General features: G+C 44.0%; 1 protein-coding gene across 1 annotated transcript in view; it reads left to right on the forward strand.

The window, feature by feature from the left end:
• The first annotated feature begins 15,663 nt into the window (after nucleotides 1–15,663).
• LOC137377935 (sodium/hydrogen exchanger 2-like) overlaps nucleotides 15,664–16,342 on the forward strand; it is a 332,862-nt gene continuing 332,183 nt past the window's right edge. The window contains exon 1 of the mRNA XM_068048001.1: nucleotides 15,664–15,970. Coding sequence (XP_067904102.1) covers nucleotides 15,664–15,970 — 307 coding nt within the window. The remainder of the gene's footprint in view (nucleotides 15,971–16,342) is intronic.

Below are 16,342 nucleotides of genomic sequence, written 5' to 3' on the forward strand. Positions count from 1 at the left end.
TTACAGGGCAAACCCGTCTGGGGGGATCCTTGAGGTCGCTGTGGCTGCCTTCAGCCGATCCACATTGGCGCTCGCCGCTGGGAAATGTCCTATAATTTTACCAGCCTTCCCCCGCTCCCGCACCTGCCCTGCCCCTTCTTGCCACCCAGGGGCTGGTAAAATTCTGCCCATTATTTCTTTCCAGCACTTTCCCATCTTGCCCATATTTGGCTGCTACCTGACAGTGGCTCTTATCCTTGTGAGGCATGGTAAGACAAGACTTAATGCTGAGCAATGGGGAGCTGTGAAAGTGATGCTTGGTTGATTGCAGGATTGCTTTGTGTTGGGGTAAGGGTGAGGGTGAGGGGAGAGGTGAGGAAGTGGGTTTAACATGTGGCTGCCAGATGGATGCATCCTGGGCTGCAATGTGCCCGTCTTATAGTGCACTGGCTGCATTGCATTCCTTTTCCTCTTCCTTTTCCAAAGAGGCTCTGTGCACCATGCTTTGCTCCTCTTGAAGTGGGAATGTTTGCTGATGAGTGCACAGTGTGAAGTTCCATTCATGACTCCTCAGATAATGAAGTAGCCTGTGCTCTCATGCATCAAAACCTGGAAAACATTCAGGCTTGACCTGATCAGTAGCAAATAACATTTGCGCCACATAAGTACATAGGTGCTAGCTAATGGCCATCTCCAGCATGAAAGAGTCTAAACATCACCCCTTGACTTTCAACGGGATTATCATTGCTGAATCCCGCACCATCAACATCATAGGGTTACCATGAACCAGAAACTGAACTGGACCAGCCACATAAATACTTTGGCTACAAGGGCAGGTCAGAGGCTGGGAATTCTGTGGTGAGTAACTCACGTCCTCACTCCCAAAGCTTTTCCATCGGCTACCAGGCACAAGTCAGGAGTGTGATGGAATAGTCTCCACTTGCCTGGATGACTGAAGCTCTAACAACACTCAAGAAGCTTGGCACCATCCACAACAAAGCAGCCTGCTGGATCAGCACCCATCCACCACCTCAAACATTCCCTCCCTCAACAAATGGTGCACAGTGGCAGCAGTGTGTACGATCTACAAGATGCACTGCAGCAACTCGCCAAGGCTTCTTTGACAGCACCTTCCAAACCCGTGACCTCTACCGCCTAGAAGGATAAGGGCAGCAGACGCATAGGAGCACCACCATCTGCACGTTCCTCCCCCAAGTCACATGGCATCCTGACTTGGAAATATATCGTTGTTCCTTCACTGTTGGTGTGACAAAATCCTGGAACTCCCTCCCTAACAGTACTGTGGGTGTACCTTCACCCTGTCGACTGCAGCGGTTCAAGAAGGTAGCTCACCACGACCTTCTCAAGGACAATTGTGATGGGTAATAAATGGGACATCCATATCTCATTAATAAATAAAAAAAGAACTGTTGAGGTAAGAATGTTTTAATTGGTCATTATGCAGATGATTGTATTTCACTGGCTGCTGACTTAAGTCAACAAGAGTGAGTGCTGTGTGCCATGTGGCTGTCTGATATTTAATTCTGTCAGCAGGTAGCTGGGAGGTCCCAATCACCCCATCTTCAACAGCCAGGCATGCCAAAATCTGGCTGATCTACAGCACCTCCTCCACTGCAGATGTTAATTCCAAGATTTTTGGAGTACCACCTCCAGTTCTCTGTCTCGCCCTGGTATTCTGTGTTCTCTTCTGCAAGGAGGGAAAGAAGCAACTTATGAGTGAGAGTAATGGCATGTGTTGAGTGGATGGATGGAAAGCATTTGTTGAGGGTGATTAGGAGGGAGAGGCATAACATTGCATAAGGATGAGGATAAATGTCATTGGTGGATTACCAGATGAGGATGTGAGGAAGCGCACAGACAGAGAGGGATGGATGCATTTGCATGGTAAGTCATTGTGAGGATGTGATGGAGTCGGCTTGAGAAGGGGTTGAGGTGAGACACACATCAGGATGTAGTTGAGTGTGGCACTCCACTCACCTTTTCTGCTTTTTTTTGGCTATACTGGATTTGGGATTAAGTGCTCCATTTGCACTGTTACTGATTGAGAACGATTATCTCGCCACCATCTTCTTCACAGCAATTATGGAAGGGCAACAAATGCTGGCCTTGCCAGCGACATCCACATCCCATGAAAGAATTTAAAAAAGCAAGAGCAGAAATGACTTGACCAAGATGTAAAATGGTTACACCAGGCATACAATAAGGTCCCACCAACACACAACTCATTGGCTGTACCATCATAGACAGAGCTACCAGGGAAAGACTAAGAAGCAGGACTTAAGAGGCTGAGATAAGCAGGGAGCTGTGACTGAACTGTGCAATCTTCTGCAGTGAAGATCTCTAGACACAATTACATATCCAAATGATACAACCAGTGCCCCTGAAAGTCACCATAGCTCTTGCTTTCTGTGTGTCTGGTTTTTCCAGACAAGCACTGGAGTGTCAGTCACTTTGCTGTCACAGATGTTTCAGGGAAATGACATATGCAGATCTAACAGGGCCAACAGCTTAATCACTCTTCATAGTGAGCAGCAACAGCAGCATGATGAGGCAACATATTTCTCAATACCTACTGACAGTAGTACAGGAAATATGAATGCAGGCATATTGTCACGTGGGTTCTTGAACATTGTAAAACTCCCAGTATAAGCTCAGAGCACTTTTATCCCATCAGTGTACAGCTGGGCTATGGCTAATTGCACAGCAGAATGTAGGTGGAGGTTGACTTCTCTGGGAGCTCCCATGGTACTTTTACTTGAAATTAACCATTAAGCCAATGCTTATTTAAAGGAGAAAGCAAAAGTGGAAAGATGGTACCTTTGAGACTAAGGCGTTCTCTGCAGCCATGGTTGGTGATACTACTGCAGCAATTATGTAACCAGGTGTATGCGACAACCAAGATGAATATCAAACATAGCATTAGGATCTTGAATTAATGCTTTCAATGTCTCAACTGGTCAGCAGCCCTGAAAGTTAACACAGCCCTCAATATCTGTGTATTGAGTACTTCCAAGCAAGCCCCAGCAACATATTCAGTGTTGCTTTGTCAGTTTGCTGTCATATGTGCATCAAGAAGGTGACAGAAACATTATTCACAAACATGCTCTTCATGGAGCAATTCATCCTTAAATTAATTTACATAAGTCCATTCAAACTCTCCATCTCAATCACAAGATCATTACAAACAATTTCATCCATTTTAATTTGTCCATCTAGAAAGATTCTGAATCTCTTCTGTCTCTTTGCTTTCCAATAATTATTATAGGCTCCAGACATACATAACAATCAGATGGCAGAGCCCATCAGTCACGTGCACAGTGCAGCTGGCAGTCTATCATGTTTAACATCCTCATTCTTTGGAAATTTAACAATCATTTTGTTTTCCAGTTGAATGCGATCAATTTTCAAACAGTATTCATCCATCACAATTGTCTCAAGAATAATTGATTCCTGGGTGCTGCATAAATTCACCCTTCAAAGAAGGTACATGACAGAGATAAATGATTGGGAAGCTAGGGCCATGGCAGAGTAGAGAGCAAAAGTGAGAACATGCCTGCTGAAGCACCACTGCAGCAACGAATACTGTTGCACGAGGCACTAATCCAATGTTACCTTCTAATGAGAGCTGTGACTGTGATGGTATTATAGTTCTATGCTGTGTACATAATAATGCTGCCTGCCATTGAGCCACATCTGGTACTGATCTGGATACCTGATCCTTTATTATTTATTTATAATACTTATTAGCATATCAGCCATGGCTCAGAGCTAACAGTCTTGCCTCTGAGTCAGAAGGTTGTGGGTTTGTGTCCCACTCCAGAGAGTTGAGCACAAAACATTAGGCTGACACTCCAGTGCAGTACTGAGGGAGTGCTGTGCTGTTGGAGGTGCTGCCTTTCAGAGGAGATGTTAAACAGAGGCCCTATTTGTCCTCTCAGGTGGACGTAAAAAAACCCATGGCACAATTTCAAAGAACAGCAGAGGAGTTCTCCCTGGTGTTGTGGCCAAAATCTATCCTTCAACCAACATCACTAAAAAAAAACTATCTGGTCATTGTCACTTTGCTGTTTATGGTTCTTTGCTGTGTGCACACTGGCTGCCACAATTACTTATCAGTGACTACGCTTCACAAAAGTACTTCATTGATTGTAAAGGGCCTTGGGATGCCCTAAGGACATGAAATGCTCTGTACACATGCAATTTCTTTCTCTTTTCTTTTCTCTTATTGATTTTACCGTAACTTTGCACAGGGATCCCAATGGTGATGTCATCACAAGAGCCACCTTCCTGCTGCTCCATCATCATGTCCTTACTATGAAGGTAGAACCTTCATAAAATCCAAGTAAGCCGGCTAACGGTGATTTTTCCACAAACGTGTTGAAACCAGCAAAGGGAAGATCTTTAAAGCCTGAGCCACAGTCCTCTATGGGGCTGTATGAACATTCATAAGAAATGTTCCCACTGTGCCCATGACAGCTGACTGCAGATACCAATTATTGCAATAAGCCGATCACTCTGCTTTACAAATGTGCACAGTGCTCTCCTCCACACCCCTCTCATGACCTTGCTGTATGTTATGCATGAACACACAAGTAATATATGTGTTTGTTGCTGCTTCAAAGCTTAACTGTGGATGTTTACAGCAGAGGAGGAGGTCAACCATATCTGTGCAAACAGCAATCCAAAACTAATCCCACTGTCCTGTTCTCACCTCTTGGCCGTTATTATCTTCTGCTTCAAATATTTGTTCAATTTTCCTTTAACAGATCCTGTGCGCGCCCTCAACCATTCCCCGTGGTACAGCATTTCACGCTCCAACAACTCTCTGTATAAATAAATTCTAATACATTCTTGATGACAATTCTAAATTAACGACCACTTGTTGCAAACTCTTCAATGAGGTAAAATAATATTTCCCTATTCACACTACTTAAACCCTTCATCACTGTCTAAACCTGCAATAAAACCTCTCAGCTTTCTCTGGTCCAGTGAAAACATTCCCAGTATCCAAAGTCTCTTACATTAATTATACTGTTCCAACACAGGCAACAACCTAGTAGGTCGATGCTGTAGGCTATCTATTGCTTTAAAGCCCTGTCGATAATGGAGCATCTAAAACTGCATTTGGTACTTTAACTAATAAAAAGACTTTTATAAATTTAATATTACTCCATGCCTCTATTTTAGGAAACCAAAATGCTGTTGGCCTGTGTCATGCAGGCCCCCACCTGCCAAGGATGAGGCACATTAATTTCACCACATGGACATTAAATGTCAAATTGTTGCTGGGAAGAAGAGAAGGCCTGTGACAAGGGGTTGCCAGGTCCCTGGCTGGAAAGACATTTTTGTATATTAACAGACAGCGCGTAGAACAAAGGGGCTAACCCCTGCTCCAATACAATCCACAAACAGACATGGTGAAACCAGTTAGTCACATGACTAACCTGCTTGGCTGTCTTTTTTAAAAATTGTACAGACAGTGTTTGAACTGGCAGGAAAGCAGAATGGTCCTGGACTGAAGAGGACCTCCTGTCTGTCTGCTCCCATCAATTTGGCAAATTGGATTCAAAATTGTCTTAGTGGCAGGAGGCAGAGGGTAGTGGTCGAGGGCTGTTTTTGCGATTGGAAGCCTGTGACCAGTGGTGTACCACAGGAATCGGTGCTGGGACCCTTGCTGTTTGTAGTGTACATTAATGATTTAGACGTGAATATAGGAGGTATGATCTGTAAGTTCGCAGATGACGTGAAAATTGGTGGTGTCGTAAATAGTGAGGAGGAAAGCCTTAGAATACAGGACAATATAGATGGGCTGGTAAGATGGGCGGAGCAGTGGCAAATGGAATTTAACCCTGAGAAGTGTGAGGTGATGCATTTTGGGAGGACTAACAAGGCAAGGGAATATACAATGGATGGTAGGATCCTAGGAAGTACAGAAGGTCAGAGGGACCTTGGTGTACTTGTCCATAGATCACTGAAGGCAGCAGCACAGGTAGATAAGGTGGTTAGGAAGGCATATGGGATACTTGTCTTTATTAGCCGAGGCATAGAATATAAGATCAGGGAGGTTATTATGGAGCTGTATAAAACGTTAGTTAGGCCACAGCTGGAGTACCGTGTACAGTTCTGGGCACCACACTATAAGAAGGATGTGATTGCACTGGAGAGGGTACAGAGGAGATTCACCAGGATGTTGCCTGGCCTGGAGCATTTCAGTTATGAAGGGAGACTGAAAAGGCTAGGGTTGTTTTCCTTAGAGCAGAGAAGGCTGAGGGGGGACATGATTGAGGTATACAAAATTATGAGGGACATTGATAGGTTAGATAGGAAGAAACTTTTTACATTAGAGGTAGGGTCAATAACTGGGGGCATAGATTTAAAGTAAGGGGCAGGAGGTTTAGAGGGGATTTGAGGAAAAAAGATTTTCACCCAGAGGGTGGTTGGAATCTGGAACGCACTGCCTGTTGGGGTGGTAGAGGCAGGAACCCTCACAACATTGAAGAAGTATTTAGATGAGCACTTGAAACGCCATAGCATACAAGGCTATGGGACAAGTGCTGGAAAATGGGATTGGAATAGTTAGGTGCTTGATGGCCAGCACAGACACGATGGGCCGATGGCCCTGTTTCTGTGCTGTATAACTCTATGACTCTGTGACTCTATCTCTTTCTCACCAGCTTCTGAATACATTGAAGACGCATGAACCCCAAGAGAGAAAAGTCTCCTACAGTGAACAAGGTTTAAGAAGAATACTGGGCCCCAACGAAAAGCAAGATCTACCTACAATCAAGGATTCTCCACAGAGCTCAAAGACCTGTAACAAAAACTCTTCAGATATCCGCATTATTTCTTCTCTTTTCTGTCCCTATCTGCATGTGTGTATTATGTATGCATGCTAGCGTGGGCATGTCATGTATCTGTAGGCGTTAACCTAAATTAGAGCTTACAGCCTGTGCAGAGTTTGCAAGTTCTCCCTGTGACCGCATGGGTTTCCTCTGGGTGCTCCGGTTTCCTCCGACATGCCAAAGACTTGCGGGTTGATAGGTAAATTGGCCATTGTAAAAAAAAAGTGCCCCTAGTGTAGGTAGGTGGTAGGAGAATTGAGGGAAGGTGGGGGATGTGAGAGAGAAAAAGGGATTAAAGTAGGATCAGTATAAACGGGTGGTTGATGGTCGACGCAGACTCGGTGGGCCGAAGGGCCTGTTTCGGTGCTGTATCTCTCTATGACTCTATGACTAAGTTTAATAAAATTTCAACTTTTCTTCTTTAAACATAAGAAAGCCTGTTTGTGCTGGTTTCTTTGCCTTATAATCGGAAAGCGATGAACGGGGATTCACCGAGGGGGAGCTAAAAACAGTGTGTTTAAAATTAAACCCTGTTACAGTAAGACCAGGTGAAGACTGAAAGGGAACCCGAGACCTCTTTCTCACCTGATTGTAACACCTGTTTTATGACTTCATCTACCTGCACTTGCATTTTTGAGAAGTTAAGTAATTGAACTGCTAGATCAGTTTGTTGCGACCCTTCAACCTTTCTGTTGAGTATATACTCCAATTCCCTGTTTTTCCTCTCAAAATATATTACCTCACACTTCTCTGCATTACAACAACAACAGTAACTTGCATTTATATGATGTCTTTAAAGTAGTAAAAACGTCCCAAGGCACTTCAGAGGAGTGTAATCAGACAAAGATTAACACCAAACAAAAGGAAATGGGACATTAGGACATGGGACCTCCATTTGTAAGCAGTGCTGTGAGGTTTGAATCTTCTGGTGTTACAATGATGCTGTACCTCCAGCCAACAGGTGCCTGGCTGACAGAAATTATTATCAGTTTCTCCTGCCGGACTGTATGGTGCAATTCACACAGCTCTCCCTCCTGTGCTGCACCATCTATCTATTCTCTGGGTTGTGTGCAACTGTGGTGGAGCTTGGAGGAACTGGTAATTGTTATACAAGGTGCTTGCTCACTGACACTAGTTGGACAACTCTGTACCTTCCAATTTGTGATCAAAGGAGATAACAAGATTTTAAAATGCAGCACTACTTTCATCGAATGACACCCCCTGTAATGTTAGTTCAGCATATGCCAATGATGAGATTGTCAGTGGGACAATAGTACATTGCATGAACATTGTGATATTAGCTCTAATCTCAGGGAAGCCTATAGGTTTGTTGTGTTCCAATCTCATGAAACAGTTTCAAAGGGCTTGTATTGTTTGAATCCCAAACCCCTTTCCCCCCTCTTTGGACTCTGCAGCACTTCTCCCATTGGATCAGGGGCATTTTGTAATGCAAATAAAATAAAGTCTTGCATTTATACATGTTCTGTCACAATCTCAAGATGTCCCACAATGCTTTACTTGTTAAAACATAGTCACTGCTGTAATGCAGGAAATGCAGCAGCCATTTTGTGCACAGCAAGGTCCCACAAACAACATTGTGATAATGAACAGATAATCTGTTCTTTTTAGTCATGCCGGTGGAGGGATATCAGCCAGGGAGAACTTCCCTGCTCTTTTTCAAAATAGTGTCATAAGATATTTTAGGTCTACCTGAGAGGGCAGACAGGCCTCAGTTTAATGCCTCATCCAAAAGGCAGCACCATCAACAGTGCAGCACTCCTTCAGTATTGCATTGGAGCAGCAGATGAGATTTGGTGCTCAAGTCGCTGGAACCTGAACCCATAACCTTCTGATTTAGAGGTCTATTATGGACAGGTGGTAAGGAGTGTGGGTGGTTCCCTCTGTTCGCTGCCCAACTGACCATAGTTATGCATTGTTTAAAACAATGAGTTAGCCCCTGAGTGTTTTACTTGCCAAATAAAACAGAAGATTAATTATTTATTGAACAATATTCATTCCCTGAAATGTTTGCAGCACCACTCATGCACGCATTCACTCTCACATTAACTCTCAAGAGATGATAGATTGGAGGGAAAGGTTAAGAATTCAAAGTGTGATAGGTGTTTGTGGCTTACGGTAAACCTGTTGAATCTTCCAGGTAGGATAGTTTTTTAAAAGATGCAGGTCTAGGTTGTTTGTAGTCTTGACTTGTTGATGTGTTGTAGATTTCTGATGGCTAAGATTTCAGATTGGAGGTGGTGGGTCACTTTCAGTTCTCTGCTGAACCAAGTTAAAGTGTAGAATTAGCAGCAAGTCTCCTTCCTTGTCTGGCTGGGCTTCTATCCAGAGCCACTGGCTGGACTGCTTCTGTGATGTTCCTGTGATCTCCCTCTCTCTCTCTCTCTCAGCCTTGCTGGAATTCAAGATGGCTTTTTGTTGCATGGTGTAGCTGAGGATAGACCAGACTGATGTTGTTGTCTCTAGTCCTGTCCTGAAAAAACACCACCTTTGTTCCTCAAAACAATTACCTTTTAAGAAGAATTTTACAAGGGTTGACTTCGCTCGTGTGACCTCAGGTTTCAGTTCTAGCTGGGCTGTATGGTCGGTATGATGGTCTCATCCTGAGCTGAGATGAGGGTGGTTCACATTCCATTGTAATGGATGTTATTAGGAGATGAGAAATTGAGAAAGGTCTTGTTTCATTGTGGTTGAATATAACTCACATCCAGGTGTGATGATCTGTCGCATTTCCATGCTTAATTAGTTTTCGGTCTTCGACATGGATGTGCATTTAAGTGTAAGAGATGCTGAGGGTCATGTGTCTTGTCCTCCATTTTGTTGACAGCGCATGTACCAGTCTTTTTAAAATTGTTCCAATTTTTTATAACTCCTAAGTTTGGTTCTGTATTTATCGCTACACCTCTCGTGAGCGTGACTGGTAAGAGTGTCACCGCCAAGCCACAGTTGAGGCAAGTAGCAGAACAATATTGATATATCAAAAGTACATAAAGCAGTGACAATGTCACATAGTTGCACACTTTCAGTGTCTTATAGCATGCTCCAATTAAACAAGTACCACACTGTTACTTCATTACTTCATTGCATATCTTACATTGCTTATTCATAAGTGAGGATTATAATCTTAAAATTAGAGCCAGACCATTAAGGGATGATGTCAGGAAGTATTTCTTCACACAATTGACAGTGGAAATCTGAAATTCTCTCCACAAAAAGCTGCTAAGGCTAGATCAATTGAAAATTTCAAAGCTGAAATGGTTAGATTTTTGTTAGGCAAGGTATTAAAGGAACCAGGGCAGGTAGATGGACTTAAGATCTAGAACAGCCGTGATCTAATTGAATAGCAGAACAGGCTTGAGGGGCTGAATGGTCCACTCTTGTTTCTATTTTCATTCCTATGCCGCTGTTATCCATTATCCCTATTCAGGCTAAGCATTCACTGCCCTGGTTCTCTCATGTCAGTGCATCACTGGTTAGCATCCTCTTGCTGGTTTCCATGGGGAAGTGGGAAAGGATGGGATGTTTGCCAGAGATGACTTTCTTGCATGTCTTATTGTACCAGATGGTTGTTGTGCATATTAATAGCGTTGACTTACTTTAGGAAAATCTCTTTGATCTTTCTGAGATCTTGCCAGGTCCTGTGAGTTCTGGAAGCCCATGTCCCACTCTAATGTTTCCTCCTGTGCCTATTGCACCATGTGCTTCAAAGGAGGACAGGACAGTGGGAGCATGGCAATCCATATGATATATTCTCTTTCTTCAGATTTCCTGCAGCAGTGTTTCAAGCATCTGGACATTCAGACACAATTTTCTTTATTAATATAAAAGCAAAATACTGCAGATGCTGGAAATCTGAAATAAAAACAAGAAATGCTGGAACCACTCAGCAGGTCTGGCAGCATCTGTGGAAAGAGAAGCAGAGTTAACGTTTCAGGTCAGTGACCCTTCTTCGGAACTGGCAAATATTAGAAATGTCAAAGGTTATAAGCAAGTGAGGTGGGGGTGGGGCAAGAGATAACAAAGGAGAAGGTGTAGATTGGACAAGGCCACATAGCTGACCAAAAGGTCATGGAGGAAAGGCAAACTATATGTTACTGGTGTGTTGAAAGACAAAGCATTAGTACAGAGAGGGTGTTAACGGACTGAAGATTGAACATCAGCAAGTACAAACATGAATAAAAACAGTGGGTAAGCAAACTAAGTTGAAATGAAATAAACACAAAAAAAAAGATTGTAAAAAATGTAAAAAAGAAAAAAAGAAAAAAAAAAGAGAAAAAATAACTAAAAATAAAAGTAAAATGGGGGGCCTTTCATGTTCTGAAATGATTGAACTCAATGTTCAGTCCGGCAGGCTGTAGTGTGCCTAATTGGTAAATGAGATGCTGTTCCTCGAGCTTGTGATGATGTTCACCGGAACACTGCAGCAATCCCAGGACAGAGATGTGAGCATGAGAGCAGGGGGGAGTGTTGAAATGGCAAGCAACCGGAAGCTCAGGGTCCTGCTTGCGGACTGAGCAGAGGTGTTCTGCAAAGTGGTCACCCAATCTGCGTTTGGTCTCCCCAATGTAGAGAAGACCACATTGTGAGCAGAGAATACAGTATACTACATGGAAAGAAGTACAAGTAAATCGCTGCTTCACCTGAAAGGAGTGTTTGGGGCCTGGGATAGTGAGGAGAGAGGAGGTAAATGGGCAGGTATTACACCTCCTGCGGTTGCAGGGGAAGGTGCCATGGGACGGGGACGAGGTGGTGGGGGTACTGGAGGAGTGGACCAGGGTGTTGCGGAGGAAACAATCTGTTCGTAATGCTGACAGGGGAAGGGAGGGGAATATTCATTTGGTAGTGGCATCAAGCTGGAGGTGGTGGAAATGGCAGAGGATGATCCTTTGGATTTGGAGGCTGATGGGGTGGAACGTGAGGACAAGGGGAACCCGGTCACGGTTCTGGGAGGGAGGGGAAGGGGTGAGGGTAGAGGTGCGGGAAATGGGCCTGACATGATTGAGGGCCCTGTCAGCAACAGTGGGGGGGAATCCTCAGTTGAGGAAAAAAAGGTCATATCAGAAGCACCATCATGGAAGGTCGCATCATCAAAGCAGATGCGTCGGAGACGGAGAAACTGGGAGGATGGAATGGAGTCCTTACAGGAGGTCGGGTGTGAAGAAGTGTAGTCGAGGTGGCTGTGGGAGTTGGTGGGCTTATAATGGATATTAGTAGACAACCTATCCCCAGAAATGGAGACAGAGAAGTCGAGGAAGGGAAGGGAAGTGTCAGAGATGGACCATGTAAAGGTGAGAGAAGGGTGGAAATTGGAAACAAAGTTGATAAAGTTTTCTAGTTTGGGGCGAGAGCAGGAAACGGCACCGATACAGTCATCAATGTTTTGAAAAAAGAGTTGGGGGAGGGGGCCTGAGTAGGACTGGAACAAAGAATGCTCGACATATCCCACAAAAAGACAGGCATAACTAGGACCCATGTGGGTACCCATAGCGACACCTTTTACTTGAAGGAAGTGAGTGGCGTTGAAGGAGAAGTTGTTCAATGTGAGAACAAGTTCAGCCAGGCGGAAGAGGGTGGTGGTGGATGGGGACTGGCTGGGCCTCTGTTCAAGGAAGAAGCGGAGAGCCCTCAGACTATCCTGGTGGGGGATGGAGGTGTCGAGCGATTGGACGTCCATAGTGAAGAGGCGGCGGTTGGGACCAGGAAACTGGAAATTATCAAAATGACGTAGGGCGTCAGAAGAGTCACGGATGTAGGTGGGAAGAGACTGGACCAGCGGAGAAAACACAGAGTCAAGCTAGACAATTTTCTTTATCTCTTGTACTCAATGGTACGCCTCAACTACTCAGTAATATTTGGACAGGGCTCCCTAACTCTACTTCCAAGGTCTAAATGCCCACTTAGTTCTTTCAAAATGCAGCCTGTGATCAATAATATTTGTGCCACATTGGATGACCCATAATGCAGTGTTACAACCAGGTGAGAAAGAGGTCAAGGGTTCTCTTTCAGCCTTCACCTGGTCTTACTGTAACAGGGTCTAATTTTAAACACACCATGTTTTTAGCTCCCCCTTGGTGAATTCTTGTTCACCGCTTTCCAATTATAAGGCAAAGAAACCAGCACAAACGGGCTTTCTTAAGTTTAAAGAAGAAAAGTGGAAATTTATTAAACTTAAACTCTAATTCGGTTGACGCCTACGGATACACGCCGCGCCCCATGCTAGCATGCATACACGATACACACATGCAAATAGAGACAAAAAAGAGCAGAAGAAAAATAAAGTGGAAAAGTTTGAGGCAATATCTGAAGAGTTGTTGTTACGGTTCTCCGAGCTCACTGTAGAGTCCTTGATTGTAGGTAGATCTTGTTTTTCGTTGGGGCCCAGTATTCCTCTTAAACCTTGTTCGCTGTAGGAGACTTTTCTCTCTTGGGGTTCATGTGTCTTCAGTGGATTCAGAGGCTTGTGAGAAAGAGATGAGAGCAGACAGGAGAGATCTTCTCAGTCCAGGAGCAAACAGCTTTCTGCCCAAACTGTTGGTACAAATTCAAAAAACTCTGGTTGCCCAGCAGGTTAGTCATGTGGCTAGCTGGTTTGACCATGTCCATTTGTGTATTCGGCCATCTTAGCAGTCAACCTGGAATGCGATCTCCCCCACCTTCAACGTCTGGTGATCAAAAGTCCATTGTGTGTTGAATGTCAGGGAATGGCTGTTTTTTTCCTTCCAAACACTCTCTGTTATGCAAATATCTTTTCCAGCCACAGCTAATCTGTTCAATACTCCCCTCAGTTGAGTAACAGTTTAAAATCAATGTTCAAGACAAAATTTATGTGCCTCATTCTTGGCAGGTGGGGACCTAGCATGACAGCAGTCATTATCGCTCCCATTGGAACACAGGCAAATCAATCAGTAAAATACCAGATTCATGCTCATGCTTAATTAAGCAGCATGCAACTTAGCCTTGATGCTGCACAAACAGCCACTTATAGCCTTTGAAGCCAAGCAAGGGACCACGATTAATTGTTGGTTTGTGCTGAGTTAGCTAGTCTTAATCAAGATGATGTACGGCTGTTACAATTGACCTCAATATCCCTGGTTAAGAAAGGGGAAAGTTGGGCTAGGTCCATTCACACCAGAAGTGTGAGTTTTTTTAAATATTCATTCACGGGAAGTGGCCATGGCTGGCAAGGCCAACACTTATTGCCCAACCTTAATTGCCCTCAAGAAGGTGTGATGAGCCACCTTCTTAAAGCGCCGCACTCCATGTGGCGAAGGTAATCCCACAGTATTGTTAGGTAGTCAGTTCCAGGATTTTGACCCAGGGACAATGAAGGAACAGTGATGAGAACACAAGAACATAAAAAATAGGAGCAGAGGTAGGCCATTCAGCCCCTCGAGCCTGCTCTGCCATTCAATAAGATCATGGCTGGTCTGATTGTGGCCTTAACTTCACTTTCCATAATTCTTGACTCCCTTGTAGATCAAAAATCTGACTAATTCAGCCTGGAATAAATTCAATGACACAGCCTCCACTGCTCTATTGAGAAGAGAATTCCAAAGATTAACCTGCTTCTGAGAGAAGAAATTCCTCCTCATCTCCATCTTAAAAGGGAGATCCCTTATTAGGAAATTGTGCCCCTTAGTTCTAGATTTCCCTCATCAGCATTTACCATGTCACCCTACTCCCCCTTTAGAATCTCATATGTTTCAATAAGATGACCTCTCATTCTTTTAAACTCCAATGAGTTGTAGATCCCACCTGCTAAACCTTTCCTTCATCCCAGTAATCAGCTTCTGTGAGCTGCTTCCAATGCAAGTATATCCCACCTTAAGTAAGGATAGCACAACTGCACATAGTACTCTAAGTGCAATGTTCTGTTTTTATTGAATCCTAAATTGTTTAGCTGCAATGACTTCAAAAGGAAATTGGATGGGCACTTGAAGAAAATAAACTTGCACAGCTACAGGGATTGAGTGGGGGAGTGGAACTGACTGGAGAGCTGACATGGACTCAATGGGCCCAATGGCGTCCTTGTGTGCCGTAGATGACTCAATAACTCTATGATTCAATGTCCTGCACAAATGTAGCAATACTTCCCTACTTTTATACTTCATCCCCTTGAAATAAAGGACAACATTCCATTTGCCTTCCTAATTACTTGCTGGACCTGCATGCTAACTTTTTGTGATTCATGTACGAGGACACTGAGAGCCCTCTGTACCACAGCACTCTGCAGTCTCTCTCCATGTTACAAGTCAGGATGGGGAGTGATTTGAATGGGAATTTGGAGGTGATGGTCTTTCCACGCACCTGCTGCCCTTGTCCTTCCAGGTGATGGAGCTGGCGGGTTTGGGAGTGTGGACACGGGGTGAGGACAGAATCAGCATTAGCTGTGATACACACGCCGTGGTTGAATAGTCTACAACCCCTCACTGTCCAGACTTACAACTGGATAACATAGTGCTCCCTTAGAAAAAGCCAGCAGGTCTGGCAGCATCTGTGGAGAGAGAAGCAGAATTAACTTTAAACATTAACATTAAACCTGCTGATTATTTCCAGCATTTCTTGTTTTTATTTCAGATTTCCAGCATCTGCAGTATTTTGCTTTTATCTCAGCAAAAGCCAACAGCTTTAGGACAGGAGCGCAGAGCGAATAAGAGATACAAAAGCATGCACCTCGCGAAAGAAAAACAGAGACATTTCAGCTTTAAATATAGAAGCCTGGTCTAGCCTTTGCATCCAGCTCACTTTTAAAGGGTGCGTGCGGTGTGGAGTGAGCACAGGCTGTTCAGTCGCTCCGCTCATCATGTCCCGTTGCTGTATCTGGACTGGCATCTTATTGTTTGAACTTTTAACACAGGGCTCACTTTATGCTGAAACTATATTGGACCCGAAAGCAGCAGAGCGGACCAATAACGAGAGCAACCATTGGAACTCGGTAACCTCCAAACAACCGGAGTCCAGAGCAATTCAACCGGACTGGAACGTGGAGCAGGCGGGGAATCAGAGTACAGCCACGGCCATACTGAAGGTTTTCTCCCTGGACTATCATCACGTCCAGGTCCCTTTTGAAATAACACTATGGATTATGTTAGCATCGCTGGCAAAAATAGGTAAGAACATGGGAATCTCCCTCTACGCGTTGTGTGCTAAATGTTTCAAAGCGTCCTTATTGTAAGCGGTTAGAAATAAATATGTAGATTTCCTTCGTTAATTTCCCCATCTTGCATTCCAAAGAGCGGTTACTCATTGCTTTCGATGGATTCAGGGAACTGATCGCTTTCCTTACTTGGTAGATCAATATATATAGGTTCGTGTTATTGCTGTTCAGTCTGAGAATGCAAACAATCAAAATTGCCACGCTGGTTGCTTTTTTTAAATCAGAGCGCTGTCCCCATAGGGTGCCCGATATTCACTACTCTTGCCCATCGTTAGAATCAATATATTGGCCAATTTGCAGTAGTTGAACGGACAACAGATTAATG

Source organism: Heterodontus francisci, chromosome 15, assembly GCF_036365525.1.
Source record: "Heterodontus francisci isolate sHetFra1 chromosome 15, sHetFra1.hap1, whole genome shotgun sequence".
NCBI classification, from domain to species: domain Eukaryota; kingdom Metazoa; phylum Chordata; class Chondrichthyes; order Heterodontiformes; family Heterodontidae; genus Heterodontus; species Heterodontus francisci.